The sequence below is a fragment of the Callorhinus ursinus genome, unplaced genomic scaffold (assembly GCF_003265705.2).
Source record: "Callorhinus ursinus isolate GAN/ISIS: 27379988/994484 unplaced genomic scaffold, GSC_fseal_2.0 scaffold34, whole genome shotgun sequence".
Taxonomy (NCBI): domain Eukaryota; kingdom Metazoa; phylum Chordata; class Mammalia; order Carnivora; family Otariidae; genus Callorhinus; species Callorhinus ursinus.
This window is the reverse complement of record NW_027397096.1, coordinates 4,584,612-4,601,108: the sequence shown is the minus strand read 5'-3', so window position 1 is coordinate 4,601,108 and position 16,497 is coordinate 4,584,612. Positions and strand designations below refer to the sequence as shown.

Here is a 16,497-nt window from a genome sequence, read left to right as displayed (position 1 = left end):
AATAGTGTGGTAACTGGGGAGAGAGGAGGGTGTTTAGAAGTTTTTTAAAGTGTTTAAAACTTGATGACTGATTAGGAGTGGGCAGGCAAAGAGAAATCAAAGATGATCTCCAGGGTTCTGAGTGCACTTCTCATAAGGATAAGGTTCTGTGAGCTTATTATTTCATATTTTAAAAGAAAATTCAGATAAGTGAGGTTATATGAAGGTTATTTTAGTAAGATTTCAATGACAAAAAATTAGAAAATACCAGAGGAAATTACGATCTTTGTGGTTAGGTTTATTATTTTTGTTGCTTTAGTTTGTATCAATAGCCTTATCATCCACTGAGAGTGGAGTGGTGAATGCTGGAGACATCACCTCTTTTTGCAGAGATCAGGATTAGCCGTGGAGGACCAGCCATAGGCTATGAACTATGGGTCTACTGAGTTTCTTCTGTGACTTCCTTGTTGAGTAACCTTGGACCTTGAGTTTCTGAAGTTCGACATCCCTTTTTGCTCCCCCTATTTCTTCTCCACACTTGATGACTTAAGAAGGGATAGGACAAGGCTCCTATCAATGGACCAGCGACGATTGGGACTCCGCCTTCTTGGTCTCAGTCCCGCCCACCTTTCCTTAGACCACACCCCTTCCCGTTGCCCCGCCCCCGAAGAGGTCGTCGCTGATACGACAGCGAATTCTCCACAATCCTGACCTATAGGAGACCTGAAGGGTGGGACCGAGATCAATCTTTCTTTCCATTTGTCAAATCAAGTGTCTATCTGGCCCCAGTCCCACCCCACTTCGTCTTCAAGCCAAGGATTGGTTGCTCTGTTCTTGGTCCCCGGCTCATGATTGGTTCTTTTATTCCACCCTCTCTTCCAGCTTTTGCGGGCGGGATTAGCACGCAGCTTCCTGCTCCTGCCAAAAAAATAAAAGAAGAAAAAGAAAAGCGGAGAGAGGCGAAAGAAAATGTCACGGAGATCTTTGGATTTTAATTCGCTTTTAGTCTTGTCGGTCAGGCCAAACTCTGCCTTTTGATTGGTCCCTCTATCTGCCCATCGCGGATCGGGGGCGGGATTTCCCCAGGAGACCCACACCTTGTTGCCACTGGCCGAACAGGGCGCCTGTCTGAAGCTACGGGCCCAGGATTGGAGGCCGACGCAGACAGGTGGGCGTGGATTGGCTAGGGCAGCCGGTCAGAGTGAGGCGGGGGCGGGGCCTCGGTGGCTGGTTGCGCGTGTCCGCCGCTGGCTCCGCTCTATCCGGCTTTGCTAGGGGAGGTGAGTCTGGCCGCGGCGGCACCGGCGGCTGAGGAGGCGGCGGCTGAGGAGAAAGCGGCCGGCAGCGACTGAGGAGAAAGCGGCCGCGGGGACGGGAAGCCGGGTGGGGGGGAGGGGGGGAGACGGAGCAGCCTTGAGCCCTGCGGGGGCCGTCGCGCGGGGGGACCCACCCGCTCTCCCCCCCAACCCTCCTCAGCAGAAGCAGCCGGCGGCGGGGGCAGGAGTCAGCCCGCTTCCGACTGCACCCCGCCCGCCTCCCGGGGCTCCTATTCTTTGGCCCCGGGACCCTAACCTCATCCCGGGGCGGTTCCCTCTGTCTGGGCGTCCGAGTGCTGCCCACCTCTTTCATTCCTCCCTGCACCTCCTTACCTTCACTTTGCCCCGGTTCTCTTTCTCCTCTCCGTGCTGCCCTGTCGCCTCCTCTGCTCACCCTGTCCCTCCTGCCTCCTTCCCTGGTTCTTTTCTGTTCTGGAAAGTTTAGTACCCCCCTCCAATCAGGTCAGCCTGACTAGGAGTAGGGGGAGATGTAGGAAGGCCTGAGAGTTCGAGGGGGGGAAGCTGGTTTCCCTGATAATTTCCCCCCATCTTTTGAATTTGGGGTGGTTGGAATTTTTTTAAAATTGTATTTTTGAGGAGGTGGTAGGTGTTTAGAAAAGGATGTGGGAATGGAAGGGGTAGATGAGTCAACCCTCTTACAAGATTCCAAGGGTGGCGTGTTACCTGATCCTTTTCGTGTGTGGAGTTCAGGGGGTCGGGAGGTTTGGCCTTTATTCCCACATTCAAAGTTGGAACCTCCCCCCAATTAAGGATGGAGTTTTAGTACCCACTTGTGGCAGGAAACCTGGGGGGAAGGGGTCCCTTTTTCCTTTTTCTTTTCTTTTTCTTTTTCCTTTTCTTTTCTTTTTTTGGCAATCCACACCCTTCCACACACGCTCACCCCAAAACTAAACACCAAGATCCTCTAACTTGTTTGGATTGACTGATGAAGACATAAAGCCAGTTACGCTCCATGTTTTTTGAGGTGGAGTGAGTGGTTTTTCTTCATTTTTAAATGGCCAAATGACAGCTTGACCCAGTTTGCTTTCCAATCAAAGGGCATTTTTTTTGAATGTCTCTTTGTGGCGCAAGAGCCAACGCAAAAATGATGGCGGCTTACAATGGCGGTACATCTGCAGCAGCAGCAGGTCACCACCACCACCATCACCACCACCTTCCACACCTCCCTCCTCCTCACCTTCACCACCACCACCACCCTCAACACCATCTCCATCCGGGGTCGGCTGCCGCTGTACACCCTGTACAGCAGCATACCTCTTCGGCAGCTGCGGCAGCCGCAGCGGCGGCCGCAGCTGCAGCCATGTTAAACCCTGGGCAACAACAGCCATATTTCCCATCACCCGCACCGGGTCAGGCTCCTGGACCAGCTGCAGCAGCCCCAGCTCAGGTACAGGCTGCCACAGCTGCTACAGTTAAGGCGCACCACCATCAACACTCGCATCATCCACAACAGCAGCTGGATATTGAGCCGGATAGACCTATTGGATATGGAGCCTTTGGTGTTGTCTGGTGAGTATCAAAAGAAGAACACAACTTCTCGTGGTTTCTTCTCACGGTTGTGATTGGGCGAGTCATCTGTCATGCTTTTCTCCATGTTGACCAGAGTGGAGCGACTCAACTGGAGGAAGCCACCCTCACCCAGAGGCCCAGTGTGTTGGCTGGCTGGGTTTATGCTTTGGAGTCCTGGCAAATTATGGGAGAACACCCTCTGAGGAGTCACACACGTTTGCTGTCTGCCAAACTTTTGGTTTAGAGCCTAAGCAAGCCACTGAATGTAGGATCATTAGGTGGATGTATGAAATGTGTATTCCTACAGACCTTGGTCATCTCTTAGGTTTGATGGAGTTTGAATCAGTTGCGCGATTGCAGCAGATGTTGCAAATGACCCAAACTTGATTCCTCGTAATAGTCTTGTCACTGGGTCATACTCTGCATAACTACTCTGCTCTCCTTTTTGCCTTTTCATTCCTTAATTTGTGATCTTGATCCCCAGAAGGAAGATAGGGTTCAAACTTGAACCAGTTAAGTCGTTGCTTGAGTGGTTTATTTTAAACCATAAAGCTACAGTTGGGAAGTATGTAGCTTTAGCTTTTTGATAAGAATGCATTAAATATAGCATCACACATGAGTACCACAAATGAGGTCAGTAGACTGTAGCTATGCCGTGGCCCACATTCGGTGTAATGTTTTAGTGTCATTTAGTGTCATTTAGTGCCTCTTAAGTTGCTGTTATCCCTTGGTTGCTCTAGTATACTTTCTTAAACATATGAAACTGCTTCACTTTGCTAGTGTTAGGGTATTTTCAAAAGTCTGAGCACTTCTTAAATGCCACATTTTGTCTATTTGCTCTTCTTGGTAAGATTAGTAGTTTATAATAAAATGAATTTATCATTGTAGGTCCTGTTGCTATCAAAACTAGAACAAACTGAATTTTTTTTCTCAAGGTTTAAGTAATCTGGTGTGGACAAATGAATTGATGTTTTCAGTGCATTCAAAAATAGATTCTTTTCAATGTCTAGAAAAGCCCCCGTCACCACAGGAAAATGAACTCTTTGGAAGTAGCCTGGTAAATGTCTCCTTTTGTCATTGTTGTTCAGGCTATAATTGATACAAGTATCATGTTTGCGTTATATCTGGCCGTCTTTATATTTCAGATTTTATAATCTAGACTGCAAAGTGATCTCTTTTTGTTTTTGTTTTTTAAACTAGTCGGGTCTAGTGTTTTCCCAGCTAGCTCTCCAAGGAGGTTGCTGCTGCAGTGCTCCCTCCAAGGTGTATGGGATTCCTGATGGGAAAGAGTGTAGCCGTAGCCGGTAATGGTGCCTCTTCATCTGCTCAGGGACCTGTCTGTTCCTGCCTTCCTCGTTTCTTCCATATCCTCTCCCCAGGGATTGCACTGTGAACTTCCATTCCTTGCCTAACCCTTGAGGATTTCCAAGCTATGGGGCCTGGGAGGTGTGGACAGGAAAAAGGTTGTTCCTTGCTTTAAATTTTGTCATCTACTGTCTGAGAATTTGGATTTTCTTAGACCTGGATGCTCTCTTGCATTTTATTGCTTTACATACAACGCTAAGAACTAGAGCTACTGAAGGGGAAGTGGATTGCAGCATTCTTGATTATATTCTAAAACTGTTCTACTACATTTCTCTCAAATGATGATATGACTTGTAGAAGTTTTCACTTCAAGTCTGTGCTAAAGGAAAAGATTCTTTTTAAGGGGAAGAAGTGAGGAACTGGAGTGCTGAAATGTCTCCCACAGCAAGCATTCTGGTAGTGGCTATTCTGAAGGACTTACATATGAAAAACCGAATGGTTTTGATTTGAATCCATTCTAGATTCTTTTATTGATTGACGCCTTCCATCACAGGCAGAGTTTGTTCCTTGTACTTGAAGTGTACCTCCTTCTGTACACCATCTTCTATTGTAGACCAGTTGTTTTGTGTTTGTCTCGTCTCACGACATTTGTAAGCCCCTTGAGGGTATGGACTGTCTACCAGAGTACATCTTTTTCTCCCCTGCACTTAGCACAGTGCTGTGGAATCTTTGCTGTTTGATTACTTGATCTCCTGGTCAGGTTGTTCTTCTTTAACCAAGTTTTTCCGGTTAGCTGCACTGAGTGTTTTTAATCAGTTGTTACAGGTAAAGTACAATTCAGTATGAAAAAAAGGAAGAGTTCCAGGTGTGTGTTTTAGTATGCAAATGCTTTTCTATTTTTATATTTACATATTGATGACTTGCTGTCTGAATTGCTTATTATATTTGGAATTTAACTGCTATATGACCTGAGTAAAATTGTTAAAACTAGAGATTTGAACACCAAACCAGAATAAATTGCACTAGTATTCTGAAACCCAAGCTAAAGATATTAGTGAGGTTTTTCACATATTAACTATCTGGACCAGAATTTTTCTTTTTAATTTAGAGAACACCTAATGAACCTGAAACTATTTTCTAAAATGATTAAAATGGGACATAAAAATATTTTCCCAGTGATACATCATTCGATTAAAACACCATATGACTACTTGGGCATCATAAGAGTCACTTAGATTCTTCTATTTGTTTAATGCATTTTGCAAGTATTTTTCTTTTGGCATGCTACACAAAAGGAAACTGTATTTGTTCTCATGTCTTTTTCTGGACATGCACCAAAATTACTAACCGATGGCTGAAAACATTGCATGTAATTTTGAGAGATACTGTTTTTCCTCTGTGTAGACAAGGCACGGTATTTGCAGAAGTGGTATAGCATTTTACCAGTTAGATTTATTCCTGAACAATTTAGTCGATTTATCTCTCTGCTGAATTTAACTAGTGGAATAACTTATCAGTATTGGACAGTCGTGTAAAAGTAGTGAATTACCTATTAGCTTGTGGTAAAGATGGTGCTTTGACAGTTCAATTAAGGTTTCATTAAGAACTGTCTTCTGTGTTTTATCTCATAGGGTTCCAGTTTACCTGGTAATATGATCATGAGGTAGCCTGAGATACATTCATTCCAATGATAGAATATTGTTCATGGGTTATCAAAGCATCATATATAATTTGACTTTTCTTTATCAGATGTCAAGGCTTCAGATGCTCATAGGGACATTTTCATTATGCAAAACCAAAATACGAAACAACTCACAAACAGAAACCTCAGTCATTTGGTGAGGATAATATAAATATATATGTGTCTGTAGTTCACATTTGCCAGAGGAAAGTGAGTATGCAGTGCTTAAAAGTGTGACAACCGTAGAACAGAGAGTATTACAGCATGAGGCTTCAGGGACTCACGAAGTGCATATTTTTGAGAGTTGGAGGAAGTTGACCACATGAGAGAGGTTTGAGGACTGCTAAATAAACTCAGGCAGTTTTGACATTGACAACCTGAAATATTGATTGGATTAATGGCACATAGTGCCACCTTGATAATGAGTCTGGGAAAAGCTTCTACTTAGAATATTAGTGTTTTGGTTTTTAATTTATCTGATTAATTGAAAGATCAAAGATCCTGAGGTTTGTTTGGTTTGTTCTCTTTGTACTCCCAAGTATAGTTGGAGAACTTTGAATTTTATTATTCTAATACCTTCAGCGGGTTACTTTTATGTCAGTCTTTCAAAACCTAAGCATCATTGTAGTGATACTTAGTTACTTACCAGCTGTGTCATCCTAATAAATTGTTTTACCTCTCTATTCCCCATTATAAAATGAGGATAATAATAGCACCTCTCCTAGGATTGGTATGAGGATTAAATGAGGTAATCTTTGTAAACCAATGATTACAACATATAGTATACAGTAAGCATTCAGTAAATGTTACTGTTTTTATTGTAGTTAATGTTGGTAGAAAAAATCTGTTGTGTTAATGTACGCAGAAGTGGCTTCATGTATAGCCGGATTTATCAGGTGAAATCAACAACATGCAGACTATTTTTGGAGGCATGACTTCAGATACCATAAAGTGCCCCTTAGTTGTGCTATCTATATGCTATATATCTGTTCTTAATTAATAATTAAAAACAAACACATTAAATATATAAAATACATGTTTGTATGGACTTGGCAGATGTTCTAGTCAGTTCATCTGCACTGTTTTAGAAAGTATTATGGATTTACATAGTGGGAAGGAAATTAATTTTTTCTTCTCAGAATGTAACAAATGCAGGACATTCTTACCGTCAAAGTTCAGCTTTAGTGGAAACTCATTTTACTGGTGTTTGGATGAAAGAGTGTGAATTGCTAAAGAAGATCCCAGTGAGGTGGGGGAAATATGTGTGTTTTATTGAAAAATTATTCAGTGTAAATCCTCATGCATGGCAGATATCATTTAGCTTGCTCATCTTGTGAAAATTAGAGGCATCATTTTTTTCTAATGTTTTCTTTGGTCCTTTTACTCCTCAAATAGCCAACTTTAATTTGGAAAAATGGGGAATGCTTTTGGGATATGTTTGGGGAAAATCCTAGAGTTAGTTGCATCAGAAAGTACACTGGAGTGTATTCTGTTAACTGTGTTTTACAGGTTAAGGATTTGTAGTATTGAGAAGTTTCTCTATCAGCCAGAATTAACTGCCACAGCTGGATTCTTGGGGAGGGGGGTACTCTGCTTTGTGAAAAGAGCTTTGAAGAAGAGAGCCTGCACCATAAAAAGGAAACGGTCGCTCTTCTAGACATAACAAAGCATCCGTGTGAAACTAGAAATGTGAAAAATATTGTTAATTTTAACTACAAACGAACTTACTTTTAGAAACTGCAGGTTCATGGTCATGAAGTATAGAAGTCAAAGGGAGAGAATAGAAGTAACACAATCTAATGATATTGAACTGGTTTCTTGGCGATACAAACTCTATAGCCTTTAACATTCAAAGTCATTTTGTACTTAGGCTCCTGACAAGATTTTTCCAAATTATATTCAAAAACCAAAAGTAAAACAAAGCCACAATACAACAAGAGAACTCATTTTATTCACAACACAACAAAAGAAACTCGTTTTACTCTTGGGCAGAAATTTTATATTATTGATTATTAGCTTAGATGGAAAGAAGATAAATATTTTTTATTTTCAGCAAAAATTGCCTTTTCAAACAAGCTAAAACAACAATATCCTTCAAAATTACACGCAACTTCTTTTTTAAAAGATTTTATTTATTCATTTATTTACTTATTTGAAAGAGAGAGCAAGAGAGAGCATAAGAAGGGGGAGCGGCAGAGGGAGAGGGAGAAGCAGGCTCCCCACTAAGCAGGCAGCTGGATGCGGGGCTCAATCCCAGGACCCTGGGATCATGACCCGGGTAGAAGGCAGGCGCTTAACCGACTGAGCCACTCAGGCGCCCCTACATCCAACTTTTTTAGCCACTGGTGCATGTCCTGAAAAAAAGATGGGGGCAGATAAAGTTACCTTTCAAATGCTTGCTAGAAGAAGAATATTTGCAAAATGTATTAACTGAATATATGTTTGAATCGAAGTTCTGGGGTTTCTGGGGCTTTACCCTCAAAGCATGAGCAGTTATAGAAATACTGTACCATGATATAGAAGTCCATCCTCTAATACAGTATTGGAATATTTCATTATCTTTACAACTTGCTATATTTGAGTTTTCACTGACTTCTGTATTGTAGAATTGAGTGACTATTCTTGGTGGTTTTTATTAGATTGTTGGTGTCCTAGCAGTTCAAGAATCAACTCTTTATGTAATGTATGTTTCTTTTTTATGCTAATCTGATTTCTTTGATGGAAATTGTCAAGGCCAAAGAAACTTCCATTTGTCATCCAACCAAACGGAAAGAAGTCATGGGGTAAAAGCTCTTTCATTATAAAGTTCTATTTGAGTTATTTATGACTCCCTGTGCATCCATAATACTCCAGTGAATTATTTGTTGATTGGGTCATCTAATGCAGATCAACAATGATTTCCTAACTAATATAGCTTGTCAGTTTGATCCAGTTGTTGCTTGGAGGTAACACAGAGAGTGCCTGAAGCAACAGTTGTAATACTGTCAATAAGCATGTGAAAAGTCATCATAGACTCAGTTGGTAGTTCTAAGGTACCTAGCAAAGAGACATTAGAAAAAATTCTAGCACTCTGGCATTATGAAAAGGAAACTAAGGAAACTATTGAGTTGCACTCTAACAGTTAATTATAATGGTGTGAGTAGAGGGAGTGTGTACAATGATGTCTGTCATTGATTATGATTGTCAGTCTTTACCTACACCTAGCTTCATATCTGTGTTTTGAATTAGTTTGGCTCATTGAATCATATTTACTATCAGACAAAAGGTTTTGACATTGTTGGAACTCACTAGTCAGTGTATTTTTATTATCAGCCTGCTATGGCCCAGCACTGCTGTAGGCACTAATGAGGATATTTATTTCTAAAAATAATTTTACAAACTCTGTCAGGCTTCTGCTATTATCTGTTCTGTGCTTGTACTGGCATATAGAGTTGTTTTTAAGTAATGATATTGCCCTAAAGGAGCTTACACTTAAGTAAACAGTGTGCAAAATAATACATCCCTGCTTTCAGGGAGTCTTGATGGAGAGTTGAAACTCAATTTGAAATAAAAACATAAGGATAGGGGTGCCTGGGTGGCTCAGTCAGTTAAAGCGTCTGCCTTCAGCTCAGGTCATGATCCTAGGGTCCTAGAATCAAGCCCTGCATCGAGCTCTCTGCTTCACAGGGAGCCTGCTTCTCCCACTCCCTGCTGCTCCCCCTACTTGGTGCTCTCTCTGTCAAATAAATAAGTGAAATCTTAAAAAAAAAAAAATAGGATATTTTTTCACTTGTTCTTACAATACTTATTTATAGGTTATTGATTATTTCCCAGGCCCTGTGCTAGATGAGAGGGATTTAAAGATCATGATCTAGTGGAAGAAAGAGACTTGTAAATGGATAATTATAATTCATTGCCATTGATGCAATAGTAGTCGATATGTAGTAGAAGATATGACTCAATAGAGATACTCCGTGGATATTGGAACAGAGGGGAGGGATTTCTGTGGAAGGTATGCATGCTTTCTAGAAGAGGTAATACCTCAACTGAGCTTTAAGAACGAGAGCTAATGGGGAAGAGCATTCTAGATGGATGGGTTCCTACACAGGAGACTGTAGGGCTGGAGTTACTGAAATTAAAGTGCAGTGGAGAGGGTGGGAGGTGATAGGGTGGAGGCACAAACTAAAGCTGGATCCTGAAGTTGGGAGTGTTCTGCTGAAGAGACCACTGGTACTGGGAGAGGGACAAAATCTTACACTTCTTATAGATAAAGCACATATATACAAATATATAGCATATCTATGGTATTAAAATTTCATGTGGAGTCTGACTGGGGGGAAAAATGTCTAAAAAGGCTCCTTGGAGGGGGTGATAATGAAAAAAAGTTGAAACACTGGGAATGGCAACCATTGAAAGTTTTTAAGGGAGTGACTTTTTCAGAGATAGATATGTATATATTTAGACATGTAAATAGAAGAGTGGAGGTAGCTGAGGTCTGAGCCTGAGGGAGTGTTCTCAGTTGTAGGTGGAAATTATTGGAAGCAGAACTAAAGGGCAGTCAGATAGGAAAATGTGGTCATAGTGATTGACAACCTACGCATGGCAGAAGAATGTTAGGAAGATGGGAGTGATCTTTGGTGCAGATTAAAAAGTCAAAGAAAATGAGGGGGAGAAAAGGCCATTGAATTTAGCAGGTGGATCATTGATGGCATTTGAGAGAACAGTTGTGTGTGTGATTTTTTTTCTCTCTGATATATAAATATATATGTGTGTGTATATATATGATTCTAAAGAATGTCTTAAGTATTAGCAGCACTCTGTTTTATTATTAATAAAATTCTCCAAAATCCCAAGTTTTTATTTCTAGTCTAAGAACCAGAGAACTTAGTGTTTATCATGTTCAAGGTGCCATTTCCTTGGGAAGAATTTTTTTTTTTTAAAGATTTTATTTATTTATTCATGAGAGACACAGAGAGAGAGAGCGAGAGAGAGGCAGAGGGAGAAGCAGGCTCCCAAGGAGCAGGGAGCCCGATGCGGGACTCGATCCCAGGACTCTGGGATCATGACCTGAGCCGAAGGCAGACGCTTAACCATCTGAGCCACCCAGGCGCCCGGGAAGAATTTTTTTAATGACAGGGTAAAGAGTACTCAACTAAACTTCTTAGGAGACACGTTTCTGGTCCTGCCTTGCTGCCAACAGCCCTATGACCTTGATAAAGTTATTTAAGTTTTCTGGGTCTTGGTTTCCTCATTTATAAAATCCTGTGTTTCGTAAGTTTCTATTATAAAATTGCATTAATATTTATAAAGCATTGTAGCTTTATTTGTGGGCAAATCAAGTCTGTTAGCGACCATACGACACCTTTCTTCAGGAATACAGATGTTGAATAGCTTCTAAAATTGTTTAAAGGAGGAATGAGATAAATGTTAACCCTATTCCAATGTGGTGACTTTCATAGAGTTTTCAAATTTGGGATCAGATTTTATTTTATTTTATTTTTTTAAGATTTTATTTATTTGACAGAGAGAGACACAGCGAGAGAGGGAACACAAGCAGGGGGAGTGGGAGAGGGAGAAGCAGGCTTCCCGCTGAGCAGGTGCCTGATGTGGGGCTCAATCCCAGGACTCTGGGATCATGACCTGAGCCGAAGACAGACGCTCAACGACTGAGCCACCCAGACGCCCCTGGGATCAGATTTTAAATGTGCAGTTTGTCCAAGACATTTCTTTTCTTCTATTGGCTTATTGCTAAGGATTATACATATTTAGTTATGAAGAGCCTGCCTATTTGCAAATGGGCAATCAATTCCTTCCTAAATGTAAATTTGATACTGTTTTTCTGGTAATACTTTACCTTTTAGCGTTTTAGATTTATTTTCTTGCTGTCCTAAATATTTGGAGTGATTTTTAAAATTTTAAATGAAGTTTAATATTAAATATTTTGTCTTTTTTTGTGTGTGTGGGGGTAATCAGGTAAGATGATTTGGGGGCCAGTGCTTACATTAGCAAGGTGATTTACAGTATTTTGTTTTTAGGAATCTCTCTCTCTCTCTCTCTCTCTTTTTTTTTTTTTTTTTAGGAATCTCTTTTAAATTCTGAATTTGGGTAGGGAATTTACTAGTTTGCAGATTGACCTCCCACAAAATGAGCTGTGTCACAGCTTTAAGGCTGTAGCCATTTAGGGCATACAATGCCCAGAGAGAGAGCTGGAGTGTGACTTCCTAAAGCTCTTCCACAATAGGAAGGGAGCATTTTCACAGAAGCCCTCAGCAAACCAGCAGCACTGTCCAGTTGATATATAATGCAAGCCACATATGTGATTTTTAAGTTTTCTGGTGGCCACATTAAAAAATGTGAAAAGAAACAGGTGAAATTAGTTTTAGTAATATATTTTTATTTAACTGTATAGCCAAAATATTGTCATTTCAGCATGTTAGTACTATGAAAATTATTATTATTATTATTTTTTAAAGATTTTATTTATATCTTTGACAGAGACCCAGCAAGAGAGGGAACACAAGCAGGGGGAGTGGGAGATGGAGAGAGAGAAGCAGGCTTCCCGCGGATCAGGGAGCCCGATGCGGAGCTTGATCCCAGGATATTGGGATCATGACCTGAGCCGAAGGCAGACGCTTAACAACTGAGCCACCCAGGCGCCCCACTATGAAAATTATTAATTAGATATTTTACATTCTTTTTTTTTATACAAAGTGTACTGACTACCTTATTGTCCAGCACAGTGCTAGAGTCTCTTTGGCCTTTGTTGGGTTGTATACTGATTTCTGAACCAATGATATCAGTAGAGTTAGAATTACTTTTGGAGCAATAAGGTCCACCCTGGACCTGGAAATGGAGTCAGTTGTAAGTGGGAAGGATGAATTCCAGCAACAGATGCTGGGAAGGCAGTCATTAGTAACCAAGAACGCATTCATCTAACTTATATCAGACTTAGAAGATCTTGACCGGGTGCGTTTATAGAACAAAGTGGAATAATGTTCTCTGTAGAGAAGTTGTCCTGTCTGCCCTGAATTATTTGGAATTTTTACCTTTTCTTTTCTGAAGCCTTGTTTGCCTAAGGTACCAGAAGGTAAAATTCGTACCTGATCCTTGCCATCTTTGCTTTCCTGCCCAGTTAGATCAGATATCCTCCATTGATTTCTTTCCTCTCTCAGTGTTGTGGTTTTTTTTTTATCTAGATAAAGTTCTCGGTCTTGTTTTCCATTTCAGTAGTGTAGGGTTCAGTATTGTCAAGCAGCAAACTCCTTACAGGGGAATGGACAACATAGAAACTTTTTGTTTATCCATTCCTTGACCTAAAATTCTTGCTCTGAGCCACAGAGAAAAGGTGAAGAGAGACATTTGAACAAATAGATAAAGTTAGTCATTTGACCCAGATTGCAGCTATTTTTTTTCTGTCTGTGTGGATAAAAACCATCCTCCAATTTGCATAAGCAGGTGATTTTTCTTACATGCTAATTTTCTTAATGTACCATGGCAGAGAGCTGCAGATTTGCAAATTGTGTAAGTAAATTGAAATAAACCAGGTGACTTTGTTTCACTTTATTATCTTACCAGTACAGAAGTACCCAAAGGGTGCAATTATCAGGTGATTATCTCATTGCATATCTAAGTTAACAGACAGCCTGTGCAAAGTTTTTTTTTTTCCCCTTTCTTCTCTACCTCTCTGTCATTTTAGTTTTTAAAAATAGGAAAACTATGGATTTCTATATTTACCTTGACATGGCTAAAAATTTGGTAATACAGATGTGGAGAAATTTGAGCTTTAGTCAAAGTAATCCAAAAGCCAAAACAATTGGCAAGTAATGTAGGTACTGTGCAGAAAAAGGGACACAGGTATGCTTGATTTGTGTGTTTGAATTGCCTAAGAGAATTAGGTGAGAACTTCGACTATGTTTAATTGGTTGGTTTTTCCTTTTCCCAGGTTCTGCATGTTGCAGGAATTGGGGCCATTATGAAGTTAACTGGGTGGGTATTAAAGCCAGTGTTCAAAACAAATATTATGTGTATCCTTTTAAAAATCAAAATAATTACAATACACTTTAAAATATTATTTCATAGACATTTTAGAAAGGTACAACAGTTAGTTTAAGGGGCTCTTTCCCCAGAAGATTCAGGAGGACAAAGAATATCAACTAAAGTGTCTTCCTTGTATTAAAACAATATTTTCAACAATATTTCCAAACAATAAATTCCATTATTACTCTTAGCAATTAATTCTATTTAATTCCTCAGATGTTACAGTATTATTTACCTAGCAATATGTGTGGAGATTAAGTTATACTCCTTGTAGCTTTGAAGTAATGATTTTGAAATGAATCATAATTTTAAGCTAGCAAATTAATAAAAGTTTGGCCTGTCTTTTTATCCGAGCACTTACATATTATTTCTTTTCAGTTAAAGAAAAGTAGTTCAGAAGAACTTTGAGAACAAAAGCAGTTAAAGAATGACTGGAGGACAAAATTTTAAGTACAAAGGGACTGTATGGGTTAGTAGTTAAGAACCAGTACTATGATTACAGACTGGATTTAAATCTTGACTCTGCTCTCTTACTAGCTCTGGGCCAATTATTTAACCTCTGTGTGCCTCATGGTCATAGTGTGTAAAATGAGGATAGTAATAGTATATATATATTTCAAAGGGGTTATTGTATGGTTTAAATGAATCAATATATATGTAAAGTCATAGAACTGTGCCTGGCCCTAGGTATGTGTTGACTTTCATAATTATTATTACCAGTTTGAAAAATACAGTACCTCCTTAAAGTTTACTAATTTAGCATAAATAACCCAACAGCTTTTGTCTGACTGTTGATAGATAGGTATGTGACTATCGCAGAGATTTTTTTACTGTTTAGCTCCAGTGGTTTTTGAAAAGTCATTCAAATTGTAGAATGCCTTCCAAATGTAAAATTCCCTTTAGCACATAAAAGGAGGGTTTTCCTTTTCTCTTTAACTCCCTCCTCCCAACTCATTATTAAAGTACTAATAGTTTATTGTAGGAAACTTGAAAAATATAGAAAAGTTGTAACCTACAACTCAGAGATAGCCACTGATAGCATTTGAAATATTTTTTTTTCCAATTTTGCATCTGGAAAGTGTATTTGCAATGAGTTGGGATTATGATTGCATTGGGTATTTACATTTTTGTATCCTGTTTGTTTCACTACATTACAAAGATTTTGCCCTTTTTTTTTTTTGAGAGCTAATTTTTTTCATTCTCGCAAGCCTAGAGCTCTATCTTGAAAGGAATTAGAGAGTTGGAAGATACTTTAGAATGAATCTAGTGTAACTGCCTCATTTTTTAAATGGGAAAATTGAGACCCAGGGAGGCTGTGAGATTTGTTCAAGGTCACACAGCTGGTTAGAGGCTGAGCCAAAACCTTTGCTCTTTTGCTGCTTTACTAGTAATACCTGTTCAACTTAATGCCCATTGAAACTGGAGGACGTGTTCTTACAGCAAAAAGCAAAACAAAATAAAAAACAAAAACTCTGAATGAAACAGGGAACAGTCCATCTTAAAAAAAAAAGTAGAATTATTTACTCCATCGGTTGCTTTTTATGTGCCAGTGACTCTAAGGTTTCTGGTATAAGTTTAATGTCATGAGCCGTAACACTTTTGGTGGAAAACAACTCGATCTTTTCACATTATATGTAATTGTGTTCTGTATCTGCTTTGAGAATATTGTGCCCCCCTCTTTTAGTTTTTGAAAAATTTTAAACCTCAGAAAATACAAAAGAATTGAACAGTGATAAACCCATAAACCATTCTTCTAGATTAACATTTTGTGACTTTTGCTTTATCTAGTTGGAGGCTATTTCCACAGAATTTGCTGAGATTGGGTTATGGTCACTGCATCAACTTGTTCCATGTATTAAGTTTTGTAAGCTCTCCAACTAGAGAAGGAACTGGAAGTTTTCAAGCTTGTGACTTTTGGAATGCTATTTATTCTCCTAATACTTAAAAGAAAATTCAGTGTGAATCAAATGTGTAACTGAAACATACCAGTCAAAACTAGGCTTCAGGCAGAATAGAAATATTCCATTCTGCAAAGTTTTTCTTTTTTGTGGTATTCATCTCAGGTTGGGGGTAAAGGGGCATTTTCAAAGTAACCTAATTTCTGGTTTCACAGTTTTGTGACAGAGGACATGATTGAGGGTATTACATTGTTGAAGCTAAGTTTTAAGTTATTGTTTTTTTTTTTTAAGTAATTTGCTTAAATTAGTCTGTTAGTCACATGAGCTGATGATGCTGTGATTTGTGTCACCCAATTCACTGCTCTGTATTTTTCAGTACCAAATAATTCCTTTGTTAAACTCATTTTCAGTAAATGAGCCATTGTTTCCCAAAGGGTAATGATTATTTCTATATATAGCACAAATCCCTAAGAAATAGATTTTAAAGTTTAAAATATTAGTGATTGGAAGTGGTTGAAATCATTGCTCTGTATATCAAGGCACAACTGTGTCTATGAAAAGGGCAGCGGTTGTGTTTGCTCCCTAGGCTACAGTATGAGATATTATGCTTACTGGAAACCAACCGACAAGTCTTTAAAAGTGAAGTCTTTTGGTTTATGTGCAAAAAGGGTTGTTTTATTGAATCTACGCAGGTATTACATTACATAGTTTCATAATGTAAACACCTAGAATGAGGTAGCTGGAGTTCAAATCTAAATGGCTTGTGACAGGT

At 39.5% G+C, this 16,497-nt stretch overlaps 1 protein-coding gene and 1 long non-coding RNA gene across 3 annotated transcripts in view; one reads left to right on the top strand and one right to left on the bottom strand.

Annotated features, from left to right (window-relative positions):
• Window positions 1-272: 272 nt before the first annotated feature.
• Window positions 273-2,308, bottom strand: LOC141370400 (uncharacterized). Its single transcript, XR_012374416.1, has 4 exons — window positions 2,197-2,308; window positions 1,629-1,727; window positions 692-897; window positions 273-524 (listed from the first exon to the last, which is right to left on the bottom strand). It is a non-coding gene; the product is annotated as an uncharacterized lncRNA (long non-coding RNA).
• The window catches only part of NLK (nemo like kinase), a 175,930-nt gene continuing 160,629 nt past the window's right edge, over window positions 1,197-16,497 (top strand). For both annotated transcript variants that reach the window (XR_012374415.1, XM_025851321.2), the window contains exon 1: window positions 1,197-2,825. Coding sequence is in view for 1 of the 2 variants with exons in the window: in XM_025851321.2 (XP_025707106.1) it covers window positions 2,368-2,825 (458 nt within the window). In the remaining variant the exon portion in view is untranslated. The remainder of the gene's footprint in view (window positions 2,826-16,497) is intronic.